The sequence below is a fragment of the Plecotus auritus genome (assembly GCF_963455305.1).
Source record: "Plecotus auritus genome assembly, chromosome: 6".
Classification (NCBI taxonomy): Eukaryota; Metazoa; Chordata; class Mammalia; order Chiroptera; family Vespertilionidae; genus Plecotus; species Plecotus auritus.
The window spans coordinates 41132326-41146202 of NC_137773.1; the positions used below are offsets into that span (position 1 = coordinate 41132326).

General features: G+C 36.8%; 1 protein-coding gene across 6 annotated transcripts in view; it reads left to right on the forward strand.

Moving 5' to 3' along the window:
* The window catches only part of BLTP1 (bridge-like lipid transfer protein family member 1), a 181890-nt gene that overhangs the window by 93503 nt on the left and 74510 nt on the right, over positions 1–13877 (forward strand). For all 6 annotated transcript variants that reach the window (XM_080671792.1, XM_080671790.1, XM_080671794.1 and 3 more), the window contains exons 47-53: positions 1301–2007; positions 2697–2942; positions 3423–3516; positions 6239–6289; positions 8207–8413; positions 10311–10549; positions 13297–13541. In XM_080671792.1, coding sequence (XP_080527918.1) covers positions 1301–2007; positions 2697–2942; positions 3423–3516; positions 6239–6289; positions 8207–8413; positions 10311–10549; positions 13297–13541 — 1789 coding nt within the window. The remainder of the gene's footprint in view (positions 1–1300; positions 2008–2696; positions 2943–3422; positions 3517–6238; positions 6290–8206; positions 8414–10310; positions 10550–13296; positions 13542–13877) is intronic.

Below are 13877 nucleotides of genomic sequence, written 5' to 3' on the forward strand. Positions count from 1 at the left end.
AAATATCCGAGGATTTTCTAATGACACAGGAATGTGGCAATTGTAGTCTTTTCTATTAAATAGAATAAAGTCCTTGTTTTTCACATTGTGTGGTACCAAGCAATGACTGTTCAAGCTAAAAACCTTAATTATTATTAGGATTACTTTTGTTTTTTGATCTTACAAAATGTCAAAAAATTAGTCTTTCTTACTGTTTATTATAAATATATAGAAAATGAAAAATATAGTAAAACTAATATTTAGTACATTGTGATTGAAAATATTTTGAAATTAAATTTCTTTCTGTAAAACTCATCAAAGGGTAGTTTGAATAGTTCTTGCCTTCTTGTCATGTGACTCACAATAAAGAATGAGCACCTTTTCTGTGCCTTGGCAAAATGTCCTACTTCAGCTAAGTATTGACCAGTTTCCAACATTTTATCCTTTGCATTTTAATGTCATGTAGCATCGTCACAGGTTCCTTTCACTGTGTAGTTTTTTGCCAGAATCACTTCCTCCTGGTTGTCTTCATCCTTTTTGTTGCAACCAGTATCCTCTTCATGCCAATAAGTGTGACTTCCCTCACTCCTTTGGCTGCAGAGTTCTAGAATAGCGAAGTGGCAACATCGCCATGGTCAGCTGTTTCTTCTATAGCTCCATTTACATTTAACTGAATTTCACTACCAGCCTTATGATTTTTTTGTTTTATTGCTGCATTTTCATCCTTGCTGTCTAATTCCCTGTTCGATTATCATTACCTTTTTTTTTTTTTTAAAGTCACAAGGAGGCAACACACTATATGCTTCCCTGTCTGGGTGTGAATGCATAACAAATGTGCACTGACCAATCACTGACAGACTTTGACAAAGTGATATGATTGGTCACTGATCACGATGCCTGTCCATTATTTATGTAGTGACTCGTGGACTGAAGAGCTAGCAGCAAGTTTGTGCTTTATGCAATTGTTAACAGTAAATTTTGGTTAAAATTTTGAACTATGTTGTTGGGGAACTGGTGTTATTTAAACTATGATAACAAATCCCTTCACATTGGAATCATTAGTGCGGTGTACCATTGTTGGCAAGAAAAATTGTTTTATCTCTTCACTGAAATCATTAACATAAGGCTAATTTTGACTAGTTAACTTATAAAAAGTTGGCTTAGTGAAAAAAGTAAACTACTTGATTTCATGCTGAAAAGTATTTAAATGACTTATAAACATATATATCTTGGATATTATTTTGCTAATAAATTAATAAAGATTGTACAGTTCTAGAAAAGAGGAAGTAAAAACCTTGTCATTTTATTTTCACATTTTTAGGCAAGGCCATGTGAATCTTCCTCCACTTGAGTTCAAACCAGCATTAATGTTGGAAACGTTTAGCATCAGTGCAGTCATGATGGAAAAGTCTGTGTGCACCCCTCAGAACTCCACCAATGCTCTTTCTTTCCATGATCTTAACAAGCGTTACTACAACACTTTCCACTGCAACTTCACCATTTCCTGTCAGTCTATAAGCCAGCACGTGGACATGGCTTTGGTTCGTCTCATTCATCAGTTCAGTACAATGATAGATGATATCAAAGCGACTCAGACTGACATTAAACTGAGCAGATACACAGCTGGATCAGCTTCGCCAACACCTACCTTTAGAACCAGAAAACATCGGGATTTCCGCTCCTCTGACTTCAGCCGCAGTTCCAGAGGAAGTCTTAACGGTGGCACCAGAGTAAATAATGCAAAGAACAAACGGACCAACTCTGAAAATAACAAAAAGGAATCTCGAAACAAAAACTCATTGGGAAGATCTGAGAGAAGAACTTCCAAAGTGTCTAGGAAAGGCTCCAAGGACGTGGTGGATCACATGGCAATCCCCATGGATGACTCTGACTCCATCACCGTGTCAGAGCAGAGTGAGCCCTCCGCCGAGTGCTGGCAGAATATGTACAAACTGCTGAATTTCTATTCTCTCATCTCTGATCCAACAGGAATACTGGAAAAATCTTCAGATGCATTTGGACCAGCAGGTAATTGATGTTTCATATTTTTTAAATTGCTGTTTGAAATTGCAAACATACTAAGAAGGGCAGCAGGTTGTTCATGATGTTTTCTTTCTTTTTTTTTTTTTTTTTGTTAATCCTCACCTGAGAATATTTTCTCCATTGATCTTTTAGAGAGAGTGGAAGAGAGAGGGAAAGACAGAAACATCGATGTGAGAGAGACACATCCATTGGTTGCCTTCTGCGCGTGCCCTGACCAGGGCCTGGGCCAGGAAGGAGCCTGCAACCAAGGTACATGCTCCTGACCAGAATCAAACCCGGGACTCTTTGGTCCCCAGGCTGACGCTCTATCCACTGAGCCAAACTGGCTAGAGCTCATGATGTTTTCTTCATGTGATAAGTGGATAATTGAGATGCACAGCAGTTGGCGGTCAGGAGAGAATAGTCATGTGGTCAGACACCCTGTGCCCCATTTCCCACCTCTCTAACCTTGTGCAGGGTGCTCTGGTAGAGCCACACACACCTGCTGTCAATGACTGTTCACTTTCAGTGTGGCCAAGGGAAGATGTGGAAATACTTTAAAAGTCATTTTGGTAGGGAAAGGAGGAGGAGAGCTGGTCAGGAAAAGGAAGGAAAGAGAAATAAGGCAATGTTTGGAGTGTCCTTTCATTCCGCAGTTTTCATGTCTAAACTTGTGTTTCTATTTACTCATGAAGGCGTTCGGAGCCCAACAGAGCCAACCTGTAAAGTGGTGTTTGAGAATGAACAGGACAATAACAGTGTGACAAAGACGCAGAGGAAGCGCAGCTTGGTGACAGCGGAACCCCAGCATGTCACCCTGATCGTGTTCGGGATCGGCATGGTGAACCGCACACACTTGGAGGCAGACATCGGTGGGCTCACGATGGAGTCCGAGCTGAAGAGGATTCATGGCAGCTTCACACTGAAGGAGAAGATGAAAGGTATGGCACGTTCCCATACTGCTGATGCTTTTCTGAGAACTGACTCCATCTCCCCAATTCCTGCTTGGCATTTGTTCTAGAAAACCAAACTTCCAGGTAGATCAGAGAAATAGTTTATGTAGTTTCTTTTTCCTATTTTTGTTTTATAAAAATTTCCAAATGTTCTGCATTAAGTATTACTTCTGAGATTTAAAATGTCATTAGGCTATTTAATGCCTTTTAGGCTGTGTACTGCATGATTGGCATGTTAAACTGAATATTTAGCATGATTCCAATTTTAACATATAATATACGTATATGTATACATGAACACAGAAATAAAACTTCAAGGAAATTTTTAAAAGTAGTTTCAAAATATAGTTTAAATTTTATGTAACTTTAAAATTATCTTTTGTCACTGAATGTATTATGAGTAAAATGCAAATTTAATATGAAGTGTAATTATTATAATTCATATAATTATTTTTCATCACATTTAAGATGTTTTACACCAAAAGATGACTGAGACATGTGCCACTGCGCATATTGGTGGGGTTAATATTGTGCTGCTTGAAGGGATCACACCAAATATACAGTAAGTGTATTGATTTTTATTCTTAAATTTGTTTATTATAGTTTATAGGAAACTTAAAATTCATTGGATAAATCCCACACTTGCTGAATTTTGAAATTTATATACTTAAAGTTTCAGATATTATGATTTCTGTCGTTAAGAATATCACACAATGAAATGTTTTAGAAAAGTGATTTTTTTTGCCTTTCTGAAAGTAGTTTTACTACCTCCTTCACCCCTCTTTAAAAGTAGACTCCTGGGACATTGTAAGATTATGTATCAAGAAAAATGATTACAGTGCAAATTTTGGTTAAACATATAAGATGCAAAAGCTGCCACAATTCAAATAGTTAAATAAAACAAAATCATACTCAAAGGATATAGACTCATGGTTTTATGTTAAGCAATCATTACCCATATTCATGTTGGTTTTAAAACTTCCTCTTGCCATTTTTGCATTTAAACAGTTTTACTGTAATGCCTAGGAGACCCTTCTAATGGTATAGGTAAGCTTCTTATAGTGACTACTAGAGGCCTGGTGCATGAAATTTGTGCACTCGGTGGACAGTGCGGGGGGGTCCCTCAGCCCAGCCTGTGCCCTCTTGCAGTTCAGGAGCCCTTGGGGGATGTCCAACTGATGGCTTAGGCCCTCTCCCATTTGGCAGCGGGCCTAAGCTGGCAGTCAGACATCCTTAGCGCTGCCATGGAGGTGGGAGAGGCTTCACCGTGGCTGTGCTCACCAGCCGTGAGCTGGGCTTCTGGCTGAGTGGCGCTCCCCCTGTGGGAGTGCACTGACCACCAGGGGGAAGCTCCTGCATTGAGTGTCTGTCCCCTGGTGGTCAGTGTGTGTCATAGCGACCAGTCATTCCATCATTCAGTTGATTTGCATATTACCCTTTTATTATATAGGATGGTCTTTGGTTGATTACTTCCCACCCACCCACCCACTATCAGACTGGGGAGGGACGTGGGAGGTTGGCCAACCAGGGAGGGACCACGGGAGAGCTCCAGGGCATGTCTGGCCCATCTCGCTCAGTTCCAATCAGCCAGACCCCAGCAGTAAGCTAACCTACTGTTCAGAGCATCTTCCCCTGGTGGTCAGTGTATGTCATAGCGACTGGTTGACCGGTTGACTCTCTGCCCCCTGGTGGTCAGTGCATGTCATAGCAAGTGGTTGAGCAGCCTTAGCATGTCATTAGCATATTATGCTTTGATTGATTGAACGGGTGACTGGACAACCAGACACTTAGCATGTTAGGCTTTTATTATATAGGATGACATTCCATATTACTTTTCTTTTGACTCTGTCCTTTTCCTTATAAGTTCTATTCGTGGATCTGTTTAGAATTATTACCTTTACACATGATATTCAGATTACTCATCTATTATCAATACATTAAACCACTTACTTGGTTCATACAACTTGGGATTATAGACCTTCATTCCTAATTTCCTTTCAATGTTAAAGGAAATAAAGGAGTTTTATGTTAACATAAAGCAGTTTTATGTTAAAATTACAAAGTGTGCTTAGGTCAGATTTTGAGAATTTGCTTTTAAGCTTATAACTAGTTATATATGTCCTACAATGGTCCTAGAAAGCCTCTATCATGTTAAATACTGACTAAATAGGGGATTTGGTTCAGCATTGTAAAAATTAAACATTAGTCATAGATTGACTAGTTACAGGTCTATGAATAACATTTCAAACATGGATAATGTGATAGCTGTCTGGGGGGAATATTTCCTGAAATAGATGTGTAAGTCTTGCTGGAGAATTTGGACCTGAAACCTTGGAATGAAAGAGAACATATTTTATTTTAGCTGCCTGAATGGTCCAGTTTGTATTTCTTAAGTCTTTTGAAAGACCAGGAAATCCAGTAGTTGGAAGAGACAAGATCTTTCCTGATCATTCACTGTGGGAGAGGGGCTCTCATGTAACAACTATTATCTTAAGAAGCACCTACTGTGGAGCCTCACAGAGATTATTTAACAATTCTGTGACCTAGGGTGGTTTTATCCCCCTTTAGGGAACAATAAATTAAGATTCAGAAAGATCAAAGTGTTTGCCTAAAATGCTTCACATGGTACAGTAAGAAGGAAGAGAGGCCTGAACCCGGCCTTCCGGCACCTCGCTTTGCTGCTTCCATAGACAGTCTACACAGATCTCGGGCTCCACATCTCCTGTTGACGAAATTTAAAGTACCATGCTCACCAACCTATTCAGAAAGTAGAACAAATTTCTTTACATGTCCTATGTGTTTTATTTACTGTCCTATTGGACCCCTTATCTCCGTTTTCTATTAGCTTTTAAGAGAAGGGCATAAATAGTCTCTAAACTTGCAAAAGCATATTTATCAAACATACTTTCTAAGTATTAGATAGTTGATTTTTTTTTTTTTTTTGCCGTTAGGAAATACACACACACACACACACACACACACACACACACACACCCCATAGGAAAGATCCCTTAACTTTTATATTTGAAAAATAAAAGTTATTACTCACTGCTAGATTCTAGTAGTGTTAAGTGTTCCTGAACTTATTCTTTGGCTTTTTATTTCCAATTTCAAAGAAAAGGAAACAACTAAAAAAGTAGTTTAAAAGGTTCTTTGAAGGAAAATTATAAAAGTGGGAAATAAGAAAGCTTTCCAGATGATCAGTCATGTTGTAACTGATTTATACATGAATGCTTATCTGCTTCCTTTTTGTTTCCTGCTTTCTCTTGAATCTTCATCTGTAGACTGGAGGATTTTCCTACATCTCCTACAAGCACAGCCAAACAAGAGTTTCTGTATGTCATATTATTCTTTTTCATGGGCTTTGTGATTAACATAGCACTGAATAGTTTTAAGAATAATGTTATCTGCATGGCTGTGAATGTATGTAGTTAGTTATTATTTTGTAGTTTTAACATACACCTTTTTGTAGATTAAAGCTTACTGGTATTCAGCGAACACACAGGTAACGGCTGCCTTTTTGCTTTGTTGTGGAAAGATTGTAGCACTGTAGGTGTGTGTTGCTTGTGCTCTTTTTAGACATGTTACTATCAAAATTTATATTATCACATTGTTAATGTTTGACGGGACAGTAGAAGCCAAAGTGTTTCACTTTGCAAAAGATTTTTCACTAATTGCAAAAATAATTATTAAAACTAACATTGAAAATACCTACACATCTCAACCTTATGGTCCTGTTTTAAGATGAGGAGCGTTTATTGCTCTGTTGACAGATTTTATATATGACTTTTCTATATGTGCTTCTGTATTTTGAGTGCCTTGATTTGACTCATGTATATCTGATATTTTGTAGTAGTGAGCTTATTGAGTGCTATATTTAAAAATATTCATCACATGAGTCTTATCACTGTGACAAATTAATGTGTTACTTAGCATTGATTATTTCTTTGGGCATGTTCTGTAAAATTTGAATATGCTGAATAAATTTAAGTTCCATGCTGGTAAGATTTATCATAGTTGGTGAGATTTGTTTCATTGCATATTGTTAACAGGACATAGACATAATATCAATTACCAGCCCTTTGTTGAGATTAATGTGATCTATATCTCTTTATCAGCCAATTAGAAGTACTAAAAAGAATAAATTCACTAATTTTAAATTAGAGAAGTTATTGTTTTCTAGAAATCACTCTTCCATATTAATGCCATCTTAATAGGTATTGAAAAAAAACTACTAGTAAGTCATAGTAGCTGAAGAGGATTTATTGTTTTCCTTTCATCACTGAGTGCTTTGCTAAATCTATTGATTTTTCAAGAATCCTTTGCTCATTTGAAAGATAGCATTTACGTTAGAAGGCATCTTTTTACTATCTGGGCCTTTCTTGGTGCAGTTCATTGACAGGCACCTTTCCATTGTATGTCAAAGACTGCTTTGCCATGGTTTCTGCACATGTGACCTATCACATGCTATCTGTGTAATTCCATAGTTGCCGTGTTGAGGGCCATTCTTCTGCTGTACTTCTTTCTGCTCATTCATTTCACAAGATTCAGTGAGTGCTTATCACATTCAGGGTACTGTTCTAGCCACGGGAAAGAGAGCACAAGAGATCAAGAAAGAGAATATCTCTGCCTTATGTCTATATCAGTAAAGCGTAGCAGTTTTTAAATAAGTAGTAGTTACTGGTTGTGAATTGGACTTTTGTCATTTCTTTGTTACTCACTGAAAATAGAAAATCCAAGTTAATTTCTTCTTTCCTATTAATTTCTCTTAGTATATTTTAATATATTAGATTGTTATTAATGTTTCGATTTTAAGAAGTATATTGCATTTTCATCTTTTCATATTCAGTGTTTATGCTTTCTTAGTGGTTGTATATATCCTAAAATAAGTTGGAGGAGAATAGTGGAGTTCTGAATGGAGAAAAAAAAGTGAAAACGAAATTTTGTGTTGCATGCATGTAATGTGTCAGTGTTTATGTTTTTACTTACACAAGATCCCAGACATATGTCCTTCTATAAAGTCTGTATTAAAATAGAATATTTTGTGTGTCTAGCAAACATTGTAAAATAAATGTATTTCAATATTATAGAATACTTATTTCTTCAATGTATGATTTAAACACATGAAAAAATCTTAATGTGTTTAGTTCAATGAGCAACTTAAAAGCATTTGTCTTGCTCTCAGAAATACTACTTTTCAAAATTTATCTTTACTTGGCTATATTTTAATAGCCCTCCTTTCCTGTTGCTAGAACTGTAGTGAAATGCAGTATTGCCAAGTCCCAGGCCCTCTACAGTGCCCAGAGAGGGTTGAAGACAAACAACGCTGCCGTGTTCAAAGTCGGAGCTATCAGCATCAACATTCCACAGCACCCCGCCACCTTACATAGCATGATGGTTCGGAGTTCTCACCAGCTGTCGAAGCAGATCTCAGATCTCATCAGACAACCTTCTACACTGTAAGTTATTCCATCAAGCTTTGTCATTATCTACAGTTCTTTGCTGTGTGAACAGCAATGTGGAGGAAGACTGAGCATTGACCATGATAGACACTGGGACAGGTGGAAAGTAACCAAACGTGATGATAGGTAGTACTGGATATCATATTATATGTCACAAGTGCCATTGTCAGTGTTCCATGTGGCATTAATAAAGCTTAAGAGCCCTAGAGATGTGTGGGCAGCATAAGAGGTACTAATAAAGAGTAAACTGACAAATTCTAGCAATGTATCAATTCTTGTTTACTCTTAACTCATTGAAATTTATGACTGCATAGATTTCTAAAATTTCAGTGCCCATTTATGTCCCATTCATGGTTTTGTGCTGTCCTTTCTATAAAGTAAATTGTACGTGGTTCAAGGCAGTGTATGGTCATGCCACACAAATGTTTTAAAAGGCAATAATTTGGACCTTGGCATGTTACCCTTTATTCCCTGTGTCTGGTGCCCGTATTCATGGGTCTGCATTCCTGGTCTCCAAAGCTATAACTAATTAATAACTAATAAAAATATAAGTAAAAGATAAAAATAAGTTCTTATTATTTTTCCTATCCTATAAGGTAAAAAAAATATTAGTGTGTTTGTTTTTTTTTTGTGGTGTCCAAAAGCAATGATTTTTCCAGTTGTTCTATCTAGATCTTTAATTCTGATATAATATTCATTCCTGTCTAAAGTTGCCTGAGTAGTAGTAATATGAATGTTTCTCCTGTCAGTGGAATATGGAATCCAGATTGTGTCACATAAGCTTTAGTTTAAAATACTCTAAGGAACCCTAGCTGGTTTGCTTAGTGGATAGAGCTTCAGCCTGCGGACTGAGGAGTCCCAGGTTCGATTCCAGTCAAGGGCACATGCCTGGGTTGCAGGCTTGATCCCCTGTGGGGGGCGTGCAGGAGGCAGCCAATAAATGACTCCTCATCTTTGATGTTTCTATCTCTCTATCCCTCTCCCTTCCTCTCTGAAATCAATAAAAATATATTAAAAAAATAAAATACTCTAAGGAATTATTCCTTATTAGAATATATTGCCCTGAAAGTGTAATAGTTAGAAAATCAGACTCTGTAGTCAGACTGAATGAGTTCAAATCCTGGTTTCACCACTTTCTGGCCATATTTCCTCCTTTACAAAGTGGAGATAATAGTGTCCACTCAAAGGGCTTTGTGAGATCAGTGAGTAAATGATATAAAACACACAAAGCACTGAAAACAGTACCTGACACATATAAGCACTCAGTTGTTGTGGCTGTTGGTGTTATTATTGTTATTAATAATGGTAGCAATAGTAGGCCACAGTAGTAATAGTCTCACAAGCAACAGTAGAGTGCACAATGCTAAAGTCATGGAATTTGGAAGCGGACAAACCTGAATCTGAAGTCCAGTTAGTTTTACATTGATGATATGAATGGCCTTAGTGTTATAGCATTCCAGTTTATATTGTGATTACTTCTTTTTGCTTGCTTCTCTGGATCATCATTTTTAATGGCTGTTTCTAGGAAGTCTTAATATGGTCTGGAATTAGAAATAAAACATCTGTTTATGTATATTTTTGCTATTTTTATTAAGAACTCCAATAATTTTATATAATAAAATGGTAGCCATTGTGTTTTGCTTTTTAATATATTTTATTGATGTTTTACAGAGAGGAAGAGAGAGGGATAGAAAGTTAGAAACATCGATGAGAGAGAGACATCGATCAGCTGCCTCCTGCACGCCCCCTACTGGGGATGTGCCCGCAACCCAGGTACATGCCCTTGACTGGAATCGAACCTGGGACCCTTCAGTCTGCAAGCCGACGCTCTATCCACTGAGCCAAACCAGTTAGGGCTGTTTCTTAAAAATTATTATTATTTTTTGCTTTGTAGCTCACAGCCTGTAAAAGAAGATGTTGCAACTCCCCTACCTTCTGAAAAAACGCCAACGAGTGTTAATCAGACCCCTATTGAAACAAATGAATTTCCTCAGCTACCGGAAGGCTTAGAAAAGAAGCCTCTGGTCCTGAAGTTCAGCACCATGTTGGACGGCATTGCCATTGGAGCTGCGCTGCTGCCCTCCCTGCGGGCTGAGTACAAGATGGGCAGGATGCGGAGCCACGGGATGACAGGTAGCATCTGCTTCCAAATTCTGTCTCAGAATGTAGTATTAGTTTTATAATTAGCAATTGTTTGATGAAAAGATATATTTGGTTTCATAGATATTATATGAAAATTTAAATAATTTTAATCAGAACACTTAAATTTCATTAATGATATTCCTCAGTCAAGTAACAGCTATCAGTACACCTCCCTTAATGGCCAACATGTACCCTACTTTCATCTGAACTCTTTAGACTTATTGGACTATGAAGGCCAATTCTCCAGTTAAATTTAAGTTGAATAAATTTCTACATCTGTCAGTTTCCTATTGCCTGAATAACGTGGTTTATGTTCAGATTGGGCGCCTTTAGCTCAAATTAGAGATGATTTGACTTCTTCAGAACAGCTACTTCTATAAGATTTTGTGATCCTCATATATCCTGACCAAAAATGCTTTGCTGTTATATTTTTATCCTGAAATGTATCATAAATAAGTTTAAATTATATACACACAGTTTAAAGAATAATAAAGAACTGTGAACTCATCAGTCTGTTACACATCTAAGAATTAGAAAATACCAGTACTTTGAAGTCTCTTTCAAGGATTACCACTACCAGATAACATTCCCATGGCTGCTCAGGGGATAACTACTGTCATGAATTTGTGTCCCCAGTCTTTTGCTTTTGTTACCGCACATGTATATACTCATAAATGACTTGAAGTTTATTTGCTGTTGCCTGTTTTGAACTCTATTTACATGGAATCCTCCCACTAACATACCTTTTAACTTGGAATTTTGTTTTTGCTATACATTTTGTTTGAAGTTCATTTATTTATATATCTGTAGCTTATTCACTTTTCACTGAAATATAGTAGTAGTTCATTAAGTGATTATATCACAATTTATTTATCCATTCTGTTATTGATGGATCTTTGGCCCATTTTACAACATTGATATTACAGTCGTTCTCATATACATGTCCTGGTGTACAGTTTCTCAAGGGTGGTTATTGGGAGTGGACAGCTAGACTGTTGTAAATGCCTCTTCACCTCACTGGGAAATATAAACCTTTTCCGAAGTGCTTGTGCCTGCCAGCATTTACTTTCCCACCAGCTGAGATGAGAGTGCCTTTTGTTCCACATTCTGTCAATACTCCTAAATTTTTGCGTCTCTGGTAAATGTGGAATAGTACTTCATTGTGGTTTTAATTTATATTTCTGCAATTACTAATGAAACTGTTTTTTGATATTATTAAGAGGCCCTTATATGTTTTCTCACATGAAATTCCTGTTTATGGTTCACATTTGTTTCTTGCCCATTTTAACATTGAGTCATTTGTATTTTTCTAGATTCACAGTAATTCTTTATATATTTTGTATATTAAAATCTTGGATATTATATGTTTAACATATATTGTCACCCAATCATAGGGTTATCATTTCACTTTGAGTTGTCTTTTGATCAATAGATATTTTATTGTCAATGAGTTTACCAATATTTTCCTCTATCATGTGCATCTTTAAATTGTTTTTTGTTAATCCTCACCCAAGAGTATTTTTTCCATTGATTTTTAGAGAGTGGAAGTGAGGGAGGGAGGGAAGGAGGGAGGGAGGGAGGGTAGGAGGAAGAGAGGGAGGAACATCGATGAGAGCGAAATATCCATCAGCTGCCTCCTGCATGCTCTGTACTGGGGATCCAGCCTGCAACGCCCCTTCCACCATCTTCCCCCCACAACATGTATCCTGACCTGGAATAGAATTAGTGACCTCTTGGTACATGGGACTATGCTCAATCAACTGAACCACACCAGCTGGGCTCTATCTTTATGTCTTAAAGAAATTCTTTTCCTCCCAGGATCAAGAAAATATTCTATATTTTCCAGTAAATGTTTTAAAGGTTTACTTTTTATATACTTCTTAATCTATATGGAAATGATTATTATTTTTCTTTAATTTGGTGTCTGGAATAGTATGCATGACCAGTTATCTCAGCATCATGTATTGACTAATCTGTTTTCCACCCGGTGGTATATAATCCAGTTCTGTCATTTATTAAGTGTTTATGTATGTGGTATCTATTTCAGAGTTCTCTGTTATGTTTCATTGCCCTATTTGCACCAATATCATATTGATAACCTGGCTTTTCCTTGTTTAGGAGTTGTCTTGGTTATTTTTGGTTTGTGTTCCTTCATACACATTTTATAATCCATTTGTCAAGTATATATATTTATATACTTATGTATATAGGGAAAATAGTCTGTTTAATGCTGTTTGAGTGGAGAGAATTGGTAATGTACAGAACACTATCAGTAGACTTGGTTGGAAAGGAGCACGTGGGTATATATGTTACACAGTACATGTGACAGTCAGTGATAGAGCTCGATTTTAATAAGGTGTCTACTACTTCTTAATTCATTTTTCTTGCACCTATTTGTTATAACTCTTCTGTAATAAGGGTAATTTCTTTCCTTTTTGCCTTCTATGAAACGAAGAATATTGTGTTTTTCTAGCACCTAACACAATGTTGGGCACCTAGTAGGCTTAATAAATAATTTTTGCTGGCTTAATAATACTTACTGACTGACTCTTTATAGTAACCATACATATATTAAAAAGATAGGAAATATAAGCATATTTAAATATCTTTCCCATATCTTTCAATATAGGTTTTGGGATATGTATATATTTTTCTTAGGCACCATTTTTGAACAAAGTACAGAATGAATGGGTGAGTAAGCACCTGAACGAACAAGCAATAACTTTTCTTTCTTACAGGTGCACAGACCAGGTTTACATTTGAGCTGCCAAATCACAGGTTGCGTTTTACTTCAAAAGTTTCTGCCACAGATATGTCAACTATTCCTCCTTCTGCCAGTCTTAACCTGCCTCCTGTTACTATGTCTGGGAAATACATCATGGAAGAGCATGATAGTTATTCAGATCAGGTGTGGAGTATAGATGAACTGCCTTCGAAACAAGGGTACTTTTTACAGGGAAATTACCTACGTTGTGTGGCAGAAGTAAGTTTACTTTTTAATTTTCTTACTCTTTGTAATTAGAGGCCTTCAAGTTTTAGGTGTACCAAAATACATAGTGATCCAAACTTTTAAGACAAATTATTAAACCATTTATTTCTACAGAATGCTGTACTGAATCTGGTATGTATATGTGTGTGCATGTGCATGTGTGTGTATGTCCCTCCCTGTATATTAACTGAAGCATGTTTTTTTATTAGTCATCTTTGAACTCATTATTTCTTACATTGGGTTTCACATCCATCTCTGCAATATTTTTAGGATTCATTTTATTATAAAGACATTTATTTATGGTTCCAACAATATAACAGTGGCAGTAAA